The following is a 14,848-nucleotide window of genomic DNA, read 5'->3' as shown; positions in this document are numbered from 1 at the left end:
TTCCAAATCGTATAGTTGTAAAGTTATAGGATTTTAGATTTGGAAAGGAAATTGGAAATCATTAAATTTTCACTTTCCCAATCCTGCCCTGTTTCAGAGATAGGAATTTGAGGCCTAGAGAGTTGGAGATTGTTTTAATATCATGTCAAGATTAATGACTGAGCAAGTTTTTCTTTTTACTATACCATGTTAAAGTGTACTGCCAACTATTTAAAGAAAGAAATACCCAAGTTCTTTTTTGGTTTAAGGTTTTATTTATTTAGAGAGTGAGAGAGTGAAAGTGAGAGTACACGAGTGAGCGGGGCGGGGGGCAGGGGGGCAGGGAGCAGAGGGAGAAAGAGAATTCCAAGCAGACTCCGAGCTGATGGGGAGCCCAAGGTGGGGCTCAATCCCGGGACCCTGAGATCAGGACCTGAGCTGAAATCAAGAGTTGATCAGGCACCCTGAAATATGCAGTTTCTAATCCTGATATAGGATTTGGGTTTATAAACTGCTAATTGATGGGTAAAATAAATATACTTAATTATATTCAGTTTAACATATTTATTTGTATAGTGCCTTTAAATATTCTCTATCTAGTCTCCTCTAAATTCTGAGTTTAGCAATTTTAATTTCTGACGTTAGACAACTTTTTAAATTAGGAAATATTAAAGTCAAACTATATAAATGTAAATATAAAATTGTATATAAAATTGCACGGCCTGATTCAACAAATATCAGAGAGACAGGAGAAGCATCTGTAATCATTAGTGACTAAAACATTATTTAAAACATTTATCTTTACCATTATATACTGAATATAGCAAATAAATTTTCATTTAGAGATAAATACTAAATTGAAATTCTAAAGAAGGGAGAACACTTTTAAATATATTTATTAAACACGTAGTTCATCTTTCTGTCAATATTCTGTATGTAGGTTATACATACAATATGAAAAAATATATTATTATAGTTTAAAAAACTGAGGAAGTTAAGATTATGGAAACTATGAGCTCTAAATTTTGTTTTGTTTTGTTTTTATTTTATTTTATTTATTTTATTTTATTATATTTTATTATATTTTATTTTATTTGACAGAGAGAGAGATAGTGAGAGCAGGAACACAAGCAGGGGGAGTGGGAGAGGGAGAAGCAGGCTCCCTGCCAAGGGAATATCCAAAGGAATTCTATAACTTCTTAATCTTTAAGTTTATCCATGTTTATATAATTTTAACCTTTTGTGGAGTTGAAATTCTAACTATGCTCAATAATAAATTAAGCAAGTCAGGGCTCCTGGGTGGCTCAGTCATTAAGGGTCTGCCTTCGGCTCAGGTCATGATCCCAGGGTCCTGGGATCGAGCCCCGCATTGGGCTCTTTGCTCCGTGGGAAGCCTGCTTCTCCCTCTCCCCCTCCCCCTGCTTGTGTTCCCTCTATTGCTGTGTCTCTCTCTGTCAAATAAATAAATAAAATCTTAAAAAAAAAATAAGTTAATTAAGCAAGGCATTTAATGAGGTGTCTGGGTAATATTTTGAATAATTTCATTCTTCCATTCTTCATATGCATGTAACTGGAAAACTAAGGGTGGTTTCCAAGGCACCTGCCACAAAAATAGGAGTAATATGATCTCTTTTAAAGCACTGAAGGAGTGCAGCCAGTGTTCATTATTCTCCAATAGAAATTTTCAGCACTTACTTGCCTGGAAAGTTAGGGCAGAATCAGATGTATCTTTAATCTAAATGCCCCTTTTTTGCATATGTATATTGTAGGATGACTTTAAGGTAAAAATATAAAGGATTTACAGAAATGTGTAAATGAATATATGGATTTTCTAATTATATCTAGAAATTATATTCAAATTATAGTACAATAACTTTGTACATTTATTAAATCATTAACAGTGGTTTAAAACCATAAGCAAATGTTATACATCATAATTTTATAAAAAGAAGACATTCTGATTTTAGAAACAGATTGTTTTGATGGAATAAAATATCTTATTTTTCCTTTCAAAATAATTCATTGAACCCATGATGCTATGATAGTTCAAGATTACTGAACTATGTTTCCAAAAAATTGGCTTGTAAAATGTACATTTACAGCATGATGAAATTAAGGGTGTATAGTTTATTTATCCGGTATTTAAATGCCCATAGAAGAAGATGAATTTAATATAATGTAGTTGTATTAGTTGGCTAGAGTACAGGAATATTTGTATGGTTTTTCTAGAGCCTCATTATCCAAGAAGAAATACGATATGAACCATATATGCAATTTTATTTTATTTTTAAATTAAAACAAGTTCTTTTATTGAAGTACAGTTGACACACATTACATTAGTTTCAGATGTACAACATAGAGATTCAACAAGTCTATATGTTCTCCACAGTATGTAATTTAAATTTTCTATTAGCCACATTAAAAAAGTAAAAAAAATAGGGACACCTGGGTAGCTCAGTCGAAGCCTCCGACTCTTGGTTTCGGCTCAGGTCATGATCTCAGGGTCCTGGGATCAAGCCTTGTGTTGGCCCCACGCTCAGTGTGGAATCTGCTTAAGATTCTCTCTCTCTCTCTCCCTCTTCCTCTATCCAACTCAAGTGCCTCAGTTCACTCTCTCCCTAAATAAAAATAAATTTAAAAATCAAACAAAAAAAAGTAAAAAAAAAATTAAATTAAAAACCCAAAAATAAACAGATGTAATTAATTGTAATGATATAATTTAATTAACCCAAAATATTAAAAATGTTATCATTTCAACATATAATCAATATAGAATTATTAATGAGATATTTGTGTATTTTTTTGTGCTAAGCCTTTGAAATCAGGAATGTATTTTACATTTACAGCATATCTCAGTTCTGCTGCTAAATTTTAATTGAAAATACTTGATTGGTATTTAGCTTTCATAAAATTTACAGTTGAATAAAGTAGATGAAGATACTCGATGTGTTCCAAACATAACTTAAAATTTTTCCAATAACTGAATCAAGTATGTTTTTTTCAAGTATCAGTTTTTAAATTTAATTTTAAGTTAATTAGGATTACTTAAATGAGTTGAGTTTCTTAGCCATACTAGCCACATTTCAGGTGCTTAGTAGCTACATGTGGTTAGTGCTCATTGTATCAGAAGCACAATTACAGAGGTAGTTTGGCCTATCAAAACATAAAACGCGTTTAACCTTTGAACTAGCAATCCCACTTCTAAGAATCTAGAAATATGGAAAAAAATGTGTAATATGTTCTTTGGAACATTTTATTTTCAAAGAAAAATTGAAGACAAATGAAAGGGAACTCGAAGTAAGTTTTGATAGACACATACAAAAGAAGACGCCTCAGCCATTAAGAAATTAATGAAGTAGTAAAATTAGCCAAATTTCTGTGGTATTTGGATGGCATAATGACTGAAGGACGAATAGAATTTTAGTTGGTTGATAGATATGGTAATCATATTTTTATTACATTTTATTACATTTAGAGGTAATCTTATTTTCCAAGATTTTGATTGGGATCAGTTTTACATCTTAACACTTTAAAGTAGCGAAGAGTACAGGCTAAATATATACCCCCATGATCCTAGTATCTATTAGCTGGGTAACCTTCTCTTGCTGGTGTGTTTTTTTTTTTGTTTGTTTTTGTTTTTTTAAAGATTTTATTTATTGGCACACCTGGGTGGCTGTCGGATAAGCGTCTGGCTTCGACTAAGGTCATGACCCCAGGGTCCTGGGATGGAGTCCCCATATCGGGCTCCTTGCTCAGCGGGGAACCTGCTTCTCCCTCTGCCTGATGCTCCCCCTGCTTGTTTTCTCTCTCTGACAAATTAATAAAATAAAATCTTAAAGATTTTATTTATTTGATAGTGCATGCTAGAGACCATAGGCAGGGGGAGAGAGAGAAGCAGGCTCCCTGGGGCTTGATCCCAGGACCCTGAGCCACCCAGACACCCACTGTTGGGTTTTTTGTTTGTTTTTTTGTTTTGTTTTGTTTTTTAATTTAACTGCAGGTTTTTTTGAAGTTCAGGAGTAGCAAGATAAGATTTTTGGAAGAAAGAATATAAACCTTGAAAAATGGAATAATTGGAAGACCACCCTTTCAGGGTGGCATTTAAAAATACTTGGACTCTAATTGTTTTTTTTTTCTTAAAGATTTTATTTATTTATTTGAGAGAGAGAATGAGAGACAGCACAAGAGGGAAGAGGGTCAGAGGGAGAAGCAGACCCCCCGCTGAGCAGGGAGCCCGATGCGGGACTCGATCCCGGGACTCCAGGATCATGACCTGAGCCGAAGGCAGTCGCTTAACCAACTGAGCCACCCAGGCGCCCTTCGGACTCTAATTGTTAATTTGAATTGGGTATCAGAAATATTTGATACCAGTTTTATAGCTGCTTAGTTTTATGATGCTCTAGAGTATTCCAGATGAATGTGTTGTTGGCAGTGTTTGAGACATAAGTAGTGGTCTGTAGGAGATTGCTAAATAATTTGTAAAAGGTGTGAAGACATACAGTCTGAATCGGTTGTGTTGAGTTACAAAAATTAAACATTTCTTGATTGTGAAAATAAGTGACTTCTTTCCCAGAAAACTCATTTAGTTAATATGCATTTTAAATAATTGGTATGTTTTGTTATGCTACAATATCCACTGAAAGGATCTTTTTTTTTATTAGCATCTTATTTACAAGTGTGATTAGCTTCTATTTTTTTTCTTTCAAGCCAGAATTGTGGGGATTTAATTTTTTTTTTTGATGTAGTGTTCCGTGATTCATTGTTTGCATATAACACCCAGTGCTCTTTAATACCCATCACCAGGCTAACCCATCCCCCCACCCCCCTCCCCTCTAGAACCCTCAGTTTGTTTCTCAGAGTCCATCGTCTTTCATGGTTCATCTCCCTCTCCAATTTCCCCCACTTCATGATTAACTTCTATTTTAAGAATAAGTTCTATTAAAAAAAAATTGTAATAGATATTTGGAATTTGAAGCATAATTCCTTTAGAAACAATTCTGTGAAGGGTGGTTTTGGTTCTCAGGGCACCTCACAAAAAGCAGTTTGAAACATCATTTATGCAGAGTCAATGGCATTGACCTGACTTTAAGTCTTGGAGGCAAGGGCTGCAGGTGGTGAGGGGTGAGGGGAGAACATGCTTTTTACTTCATTTCCGTTTGTAGGGCTGTAGGCATTTGAAAAAGGAACATTTTCTTCGGACACCTTCCTCCTTCCTTTGTAAAAATATTTCACTATTCCCAGCTCATAGGTTTTCTAACATGTTCTGTGTAATTTATTTTTAACTCTTATTTTTTTCATCCTTTACAGATATAAATAAAATTAAACTAATTAGAAAGCTGGTTCCTGAAAACATTGACACCTACCTTATCCACATGGTGATTGAGATCCTGGAAAAAGACTGTGACAACAGACTCTTAGACCAGCTTTCATGTGCTTCCAACAAAAAGAGATATTACCCCAACTCTGAAGAGAGCTGTTCAAGTTCTAAGAGAAGCAGGGAAGAAGTAGGTGCTAATACCAAGGTGTTAATTATATGTAGAATTTTCATACATTGTCGGTTGGTTCAATTTGCATATTCTAACACTAAAATGCTGTATTTTTTAAACTTATGAATTCTGACATAAAGTTACTTTTTAAAATCTGTGCTCTATTTCCTTTGTTTTTCATAAATCTTATCTGAGAAAAGTGATTTTTTTAAACAACAGAAAAAGGGAAATGTAGCCCATCTATTTAGCTTTTTGAATGGAATGTCAGCTTAAATTTTACCTCTACCTCATACTGATTATATATATAACCTGGAAATTCTTTTTATTTCATAGACATAGTTAATATTAGCTTTGAGCGTATGGCAATTTATGTAGTTTATAAAAATGAAAATGAATTCCATTATAAATACCCCCAAAACTAGTTTGTCTAACATTCTGTCATTCATCATGCTCTGTTCCTGTCATACTGAATCTCTTAGGTACAAGGATAATTGTTGCTAATTGTCCTGAGTATATACCATATATATTTCTGAGAAAGACCATGAATTTAATATTATTTAGTATTATTTTAGTTTTATTAATATTAAATGCTTTGGAAATTATTGCTCTGTATGTTGTATGAGATAACTATTCTTTGAAAATGATTCTATTAAATGATTGTATAAATTTGAAAATTTAACCTTCAGTATCTTCCAGGTCTAAAATTATATGACTCCATGGTAAAAGTTGTAAAAACTAATAATTAACTAAAAAATTATTTTAATTTCTAGATCATAAATTGAGCATGGTAGTAGGTGTTTGCTAGTATTTATATATTAGTGCATTAGGGATTCCATTCCAGTTCTAAGGTAGTCTTTATAGGATTTCCAGGAGTTAAACCCATTTTCTCAATAGCTTAAAAATAAGAGGAACTGATCTTTTTAAATTCTGTACTTCAGTTAGGTTTGTATATAGACATGTCCTAGATAACCTAATGAAATTTGATTAATTGGAATTCTTTACATTATTTAGACAATTGAAGTAGCTGTGAGAAGGATATTAAAGAAAATATATGTTGGGTGGTTGTAGTGAAATTTGGCTTCTATTCGCAGCCTTTTATTTCTGAAATCTGTACCAGGTGCCTAAAATCTTGTTTTTTTACCAACTTCTACCTATCACAAAAGGAAAAGGTGAAACTTGTTATTTTTTTCTGATTATTGATGCACATTTATATGAAATGTTATTTTAATCACATATTAGCATTTGGCTTTTCCCTTTATTGAAATAACATCAAATGCTGACAACAGAGTGGAGAGATTTTCTTGGGGCGGGTGGGTGCGTAGAAGTCATGCTGAGCCTACTGGATTTAGCACCTCCCCCCCACCATTTAGGGGAACAAGGATATTGGGGCTAGGAAGTAGATTAAGAGATGAGTGAACCAGCCAAAGTATTTTTCTTTCATCTGCCTCCCAAGTATAGAAAGCTGCTTTGAATACTGTAGAGTCTGTTGGAGGGCTGGTTTCAGATCTTTCCCGTTAACATTCATTTTCTCTCCTGACCTGGATTGTATCTCTTAGTCTGTTTCACTGGATGAATATGAGGCTTCTGATAAAGAATAATGTCAAAACAAATTCTTTGTATTTGTTGATGCATTGTTAGTGTTACATCTGTTGTGATTGCTATTAAGATAGAAACTCAATCATGCCTATGTTTAATGAAGAACAATTCTGTCTTGATATTGGTAGTTTTGATTCAAAATATGCAGGTACACAGTAGGTTCTTTAAGTACATAATTTTTTTTTTAAATTTCTGGAAAGACTTCTTAAATTTTACTTTTTAGTATTTGTCCCATTGCTTTATATTTCTTCTTCAGGGACTTCTACTATCTCTATGTTGGATCTTCTTTGCCTAGCTGCAATATTTGTCACTTCCCACGAATTCTTTCTAGTTTTCCATTTCTCTTTAATTTAAAATTTTCTTCTTCATCTTCTTCTTTTTCACCTCTTATTTCTCTGGACAGAATCTGTTATGTTTATTGCTGTGTTCTTCATAGTTTAGTATTCACTTCTATACATTTTTCCTTTTGCTTCTAATTCTTTTTGTTTTTTTTTTAAGATTTTATTTATTTATTTGACAGAGAAAAACACAGCAAGAGAGGGCATACAAGCAGGGGGAGTGGGAGAGGGAGAAGCAGGCTTCCCGCGGAGCAGGGAGCCCAATGTGGGGCTCGATCCCCAGACCCTGGGATCATGACCTGAGCCAAAGGCAGACGCTTAATGACTGAGCCACCCAGGCGCCCCCTTTTGCTTCTAATTCTTAGCTGAACTTTTCTCCTCCATTTTGAATTTTTCTGATACTGATTTATGATGTTCTTTCATGTTTTGAATAATTTTCTTAATATTTTTCAACTCACTTTAAGAGGTTACAGTTTTATCCTATACCTTAGCAAGTCTTCTCATGTCACATTTGACCTTAATACTTTCCTGTTGTTCATTTTCATGAGAAATTAGTTTTCCTGCACTTTCAAAAGAAAGCATGTTTCAAGGTAGTTTTTCCCAAGTTCACAGAATTCGCTCTTCTCGTATTTTGTATAATTGTTCAAAATATGGAAACTTAGTTTATGAGATATACTCCTCTGCCACTCTTCCCTTTGTCTCTATTTTACTTGAACTGCTTGATTTGATTTCACCCCAGCAGTTCTCCCAGAAGGCAGCGTTATAGCTGGTCAGGAGTGTTCACGGATGGGGACCAGTTGCGTTAGCCATTGAAGACACCGTTCCTTATAAGTCATTTGCTATTGGGTTGGGCAGAAGCCCTCCCATTTTCAAATGCTGTTTTCACATTAATCTACCATGGTTTCTGATGTCTACCTGTGGGCTACTTTGGGGTTCTTCTGTTCTCAGGTACCTCACTGCTTGCTTCTGCTTTCTCTCGTACGTAAGTGGTACACTGCAGGTCTTATGGCTGTTGGTGATTTAGCCTCACATGCTCAGAGTTTGGATTTCCTTGGGATACCTTTAAACTTAGTTTCATTGTAAATGTAGATTATGCGTTTTGGGTTTTCCTGTCGATTCTGTTTTAATGGCGGGCTTCAGAGAGATTAAAAGACTATGCTGCTACTTCCACCATCATCCCCGAACCCTCTCCCCCAAATTACTTTTTTCCTCCTTGTTTTTCTTCACTGCCTCAGAGAGAATGTATGTGATATTTCCTGCCCTGCCACTAAGTTTCATTATAAATTAAAATGTACGATATTATTTACAAACTGTTTTGAGATACTCAGAAAAAAATGCCTTATGAATAATATTATTATAATTATTATTGTTAAAATTCAGTACATCAGAACAATTAGAATTTTCTTAAGCTTTGCTTCTTTAGGCATAGTTTTTGTTTTGTGTTGTTCTCTAAGAGAATAGTGCATGCTCTAACTATTTCATGTTCTATAACAATGTTAAAGGTTGATGGAAAACATCCTTGTGATTTTTCACCAAAAGATGAAAGTCACAGAAATTCCCTAAGACTAACTTCTCGGAATCAGCCAACCAGCGATTCAGAAACAGATTTATTTACAGATTCTCATTTACAGGTAAAATTAAATTAACAAAGTAGTTTTCATGATAGCTACATCCAACTTGATAATTACTATTTTTAGATTTGTCTTACTTTAGATGAAATTAAATGTGAATATAACATACATATTTCTCTATTTACTTACATATGTATGCTCACAGATACTCAACAAATGAGTTAATGTTTTGTATTCTCAACTTAATGATAATATTTGTTAGTAGAATTTGGAGTATCAAAAAGATAAATACCGCCTGAAAATTTTATTATGATTGCTGGGAATTTTAGTTGTCTGCTGATGAAGGAAGTTGTCACTGAAAGGCACTGTTTCTGTTAGGTGACTCAGTTCTCATAAAGTCTCTCCAAATACTTATTGTTGAGACTCAAAAGATACACTCAGTGTAAGTAACCATTTTCCCTCTTTCTCAGTGAAACAAGATCATTATTATAATAGTATGGTAAATGCTGAAGATCATATTCTGTAGAAATATTATAGAAGATAAAACATTTTAAATGATGTTAGCTACTAATTAATGAATGCCAAGAATAAATCAGAATGTGTTTTGATAGTTTGCAAATATTCTCATTTGTCTCTCCAGGTAATCTAGTGATGTGATGTACTGTTATTTTCTGTGTGAAGAAACTGAGGCTGAAATAACATTCATAAGGCCATATTTATTTGACAGAGAAAAACACAGCAAGAGAGGGAATACAAGCAGGGGGAGTGGGAGAGGGAGATGAGTCACATTTGGCAAGTGACTCAATTAGGACTCAAACCTAGTTCTGCCTTGTTTGGCAGTCCCTATTTATTCCATGGTATTCAGCTACAAGACTTAGGGTTTTTTCCTCTGCTCTGTTCCTGTTCAGATATCATGCTCTGTTTTGCTTTTTGATTTTGTTATCATCTTAACTGATTTCCTTCCTCCAAATGCACATAGGCGTTCAAACTCTAATTGCAAACAACTGTAGGCTGCAAGGGATTGTGATAATAAGATCTTATGGGAGGAATAAATATTTCTGGACCAATTTTATCTCTGCCCAAATGCCTTTTGTCTGTGCCATTTTATATCCCCAGTATTTATTTCTGAGTCAAATATCGTGTCATACAGTATATATAAATCTAATTTGTTCTCCTGGACTTCTCTTCCCTGTGAGGAAATTTGCTATCCTTAGCCTATTTTTTCTTTAGCTTTCGCTAAAGTGTGAATAGCTCTTTCTTCTTCATTGGATTTCTTTAACAGAGAGAGAGAACACAAGCAGGGGGAGTGGCAGAGGGAGAAGCAGGCTTCCCACCCAGCAGGGAGCCCGATGCGGGGCTCGATCCCAGGACCCTGGGATCATGACCGGAGCCGAAGGCAGACGCCTAACGACTGAGCCACCCAGGCGCCCTGGATTTCTTTAATTAAGCCGAAATAGCTAGTAGTTTTTTTTTTTTTTTTACCTTTTCTAAATACAAGGTTTCACAGTTTTCTGCTAAGGATCTTTTACTTTTTTCCCCACCCTTAAATCTTTTGAAACCATTTTTAAACATAGAAAGCATAATAAAACATGGCAAGTAATTGATGAACTATATATAGAGTTTTTGTTCTTGAAATTGAATAAATAATGCCTTTTACCTTAAGCTAATAGACCTATTATAACTTAGATTGAGGTCACCTTATCATAAAGTCCGTCAGATAGTTCCAGTAACTAACTCGGCTGGATTCCAAGGTGTATTTGCATTAGAATGATTTGTCTGTTATGTTAGTTTGAGGCTCTGGGGTCAAACTGAGATAAGACTAATTAATACCATTTTATGCTTATGGAACATAACTCAAAATTGTTTTATTTTTTTCAAGTGCAGATCATATAGTACACAACCACTGCCTTTGGGTTCTTAACCTTTTTTTTTTCAGGGACTTTTAGGGTTCTGAGGCTTCGTTTGGTGCATGTAAGTCCCCTAAAATTGTGCAAAGTATTATGTATGTGTATATTTAGAAGTGGATCTCCAGTTTTTAGCAGATTTTCAAAAGAGTCTTTGAGACAAAAAACAGAATTTTTTTCGTTTATTCATGAACATTTTTTGAGTATCTGTTACGTCCCAGCAACTCTGCAAGGCACTGGTAGTGTTTGGACCACTCTGCTAGTCAGGCAGCCATCGGAGACACAGAAGTACATGCTTTTTCAAATACCTCTATGATTCTGTGTGTGTGTGTGTATGTGGGTGTATATATGTGCATGTGTGTGCACCGAAGCAGATGCCTTCCTCAGAACATTAAATTAACCATTTTGGTCAACCCCGACCGGATACACATGAGATATAAATCTGAAATAACATCCAGTTCTTTCCTTCTCAAATGAGCGTATACGCTTGAGTGCCTGAGAACAGATAACAAGATGGCAGGTAATGGCCTAAAGAAACGATATAGCGATTTTTGTCTCTCTTTTATTTACTTTTTGATCCAGAAATAAATTCTGTGGCTCGCACTATTTTGTTTTATTCAGCAAGGGAAGGGTGGTGGATGTATATACAATAACCTGTGGTGCTTTTTACAGCTGACATACATTTTCAACATTACAAATATTTCTTTTTCTGTTTCTTTCCTACAGCCTCCGTCTGTAACCTCAAAGAGAAAATTACCTGAGTGGTTTGCCAAAGACAATGAGACTTTAGCTGACACCAGCAAGAAATCAATGGCCAAACCAAAAAAGAAAGGTCTTTTTAGTTAACCTGGCAATTGCCAGAGGAATTGTGTGTGTCTTGCTCTATTATAAGAGGGGAGCTGTGTTTCATTTTTGAAAATAGTGGCGACCGATACTTCAGTTTACAAAGTGTTCTAATCTCAAAAGTAAAACTAACCCATTTGTTTAACAGCTGTAAAACAGCCTTGTGCAGTTTATTAAAGTTGAGTCTTCTGAGAGCCTGCGTGCGTACATCATAGAATAGAATAATAAATTGGTCTCCTTTAAGATTGCTTTAAGAAACTGTGTTACTGCTCTCTTTTCTAATCTTTTTATTTATTTCAGCAGTGTGTTTGGAAAATTTAAGGGGTGCTGATTTGATACAAATAACGGACTGGTGGTAGTTGTATGATGATTACGAGTGTGATAGAAAATCTTCATATATTACCAGAATTCTTTCTTGTGAATGAAGGAAGCATAGTTATTTTTACATATTGTCCCTACCATCCTTACAAGAAACTCTTACACACATTGATAAATGGTATTAGTGGACCAGACCATTGAAAATAAAACATTCTGGGTTCCGTGCAAGTAGGGAAAAATAATATAACAAAGGAGACCAACTTGACTAGGCAACTATGTATACTTTGTATTTTGTATGCTATTTCTGTTATTTTGCAAATACTAAATTCCTTCATACTGGACATTACAAAGATATATATATATAATATAAATAAATAAAAAATATATATATTTTTACTTTTATTTACTTAATTACCTTGAGGGCTTTTAGTTTTTGAGGATGTTGGGATTTGTTTCCAGTACCTCTTTATGTAGCACATAATAGACTTCTCTATTGAAACCCATACTCTGACACTGAGTTTGGTAAACCATACTTAATATCACTTTAACCAGTTCACGATACGGACTTTAACTGACATTTTTGTAACTAAAAATAACTGTTAATAAAGAAGAAATATTGTAGAAGAACTAGAAAATCTGGAGAGATGAAAAAAAATAAAAATCACCAGTAGTTCTATCAACAGATAATCAGTTAACCCCTTCTGTGTAGCCTGCCTGCTAAGCCTCTGTATTCACTGCTTCTCTTAGTGTGATACATGAATAATGCATGAATGTATTTTCTTTGTAAAACATTTAAGTTAAAACACAAAAGTTCCTTGTATTCCAATTTTCCTACATCTCTTTACCATTCCCTTTCCAGAAGATAGCTCCTTTTAAATATGTGACTTATAGTCTCTAATCATTCCTCATGCATTTACATGCTTTTGCATATATATCTACACGTACATTTCTATTTTTTAAAGTGAATTAGATCATGCTATATACAATTTTCTGCAACAAACTCTTTTCACTTAATATGTCATGAAGAACTTTCCATGTCAGTATATATTGGTCTGTCTCATTGTTTTTTATAGCTACCTACCATTCTATATGGTGAATATACTCTATTTTATATAATCACTTTTCTGTTGGTGATTTTTGTTTTTTTGTTTTTTTCTATTTTAGATTTTTTTCTAGAAGTAGAATTAGAGACTCATTTATATTTCACTTGAATGTATTACGAACATTTTTTTTCCATGTCATTAAATTGTTTTCCGCAGAATCTTTTTTGGTGGCTTTATATAGTACAGTGATTCTCAAAGTGTGGTCTGCAGACTTTTAGGAGTTTTTGAGACTCCTTCAGGGAATTTGCAAAGGCAAAACTATTTTCATAATACCAAGATATTATTTGCCTTTTGTCCTATGTTATTTGCATTGAGGGTGCAAAGCAGTCATGGGTAAAACCACTGGTACTTAAGTGCAAATCAAGGCAATGACACCAAATTTTTGATTTTATTAATTCTCAGTCTTTAAACACACATCTTTCAATCTATGTGATGGAATGGCAAGTATGTATAAAACACTGCTGCTCTGTACCAAAGTATGATGGTTGTCTCCAGGAAAGGCTCTTGTTTGATTGTTTGAATTATGAATTGAATTAGTTCTTTTTCCATGGAATACCATTTTTTACTGAAAAGAATGATAGAAAACCATGATTGGTTGTTGAGACTTGGGCATTTGGTGGATAAAATTGAACGAAGCCATCTTATCACTTCAAGGAAAACTGATGGTTATTTGTTGGCAATGATAAAATTTGAGATTTCTGGCAGAATTTATAGTTTTAGAAAACTTGTGTCTGCTGCCAGGAATTTGAGAGCTTCCCATAATATAAAGGCTTTTCTAATGAGATGTTATTCGTACTATTAACAATTTTTTTGGACATCTTACAATGATATTGTCAACGATTAGAAGATCTGCACAACTCAGTGAACTAGTATTTTCTACATGACTAATACATGATCTTATAAAATCATGCATGAGTAAAAGATAGATTCAAACCGCACAACAGTCCAATGGATTTTAATGTAGGAGAGTATGAAAACATTTGTTTATATGGCTTCAGATTGCACACTGCAACCAGTCTTTAAGAAGCTACAGATGTCCAGTTGTGGTACAGTTTCAAAGAAGAATGTCTGCAATTATCTGGAAAAGCTATTAAAACACTCCACCCTTTTCCAACTACATACCTGTTTAAGGTCACGCTTTCTTCATATACGTCAACCAAAAGAACGCATACTGAATGTTAGAAGCAGATTGAATGTAGAAGCAGATCTGAGAATCCAGCCACTTCTGTGAAGCCAGACAATGCCATTCTTCTGTCTTGTGGGGGACATTTTTGTAAAATGTATTTATGTTATCATGTAATGGATTTACTGCTGCCTTTTTTTTTTAATTAATAAACATTTCTTAAACATTTCTCAGTTTTAATTTCTAAAATGGTAAATAGTGATAGGTATAACCCACATTAACAAAAGCTCTTTTGGGTCCTCAATAACTTTTAAGAATATAAAGGAATTTTGAGATATAGGAGATTGAGAACTGCTGACATAGTATTTTATTATATAGATGTACTATGAATTATTCAGCTGATTAAATCACATCCAGTTTTTCTATTTTAAAGCTCTGCTTTGAACATTCTTAAAATGAAAATTGTATAATCTCATGCCAAACACATAGCCAGAGGGAGAGAGAGAATTATTATTTTTTGTCTTGGTCATAATTTTGTATGGACTTTAGGCCTTTCAGCATACATGGCTCTTGATTTATGTTTGAGT

At 34.1% G+C, this 14,848-nt stretch overlaps 1 protein-coding gene across 1 annotated transcript in view; it reads left to right on the top strand.

Annotated features, from left to right (window-relative positions):
* WRN (WRN RecQ like helicase) overlaps positions 1-14,587 on the top strand; it is a 111,639-nt gene extending 97,052 nt beyond the window's left edge. Inside the window, exons 30-32 of the mRNA XM_035003828.1 lie at positions 5,287-5,483; positions 8,902-9,030; positions 11,601-14,587. Coding sequence (XP_034859719.1) covers positions 5,287-5,483; positions 8,902-9,030; positions 11,601-11,720 — 446 coding nt within the window. The 3' untranslated portion in view covers positions 11,721-14,587. The remainder of the gene's footprint in view (positions 1-5,286; positions 5,484-8,901; positions 9,031-11,600) is intronic.
* Positions 14,588-14,848: the final 261 nt, after the last annotated feature.

The sequence above is a fragment of the Mirounga leonina genome, unplaced genomic scaffold (assembly GCF_011800145.1).
Source record: "Mirounga leonina isolate KUSES-001 unplaced genomic scaffold, KU_Mleo_1.0 Mir_128, whole genome shotgun sequence".
Lineage (NCBI taxonomy): Eukaryota > Metazoa > Chordata > Mammalia > Carnivora > Phocidae > Mirounga > Mirounga leonina.
This window is presented reverse-complemented; position numbering and strand designations above follow the sequence as displayed.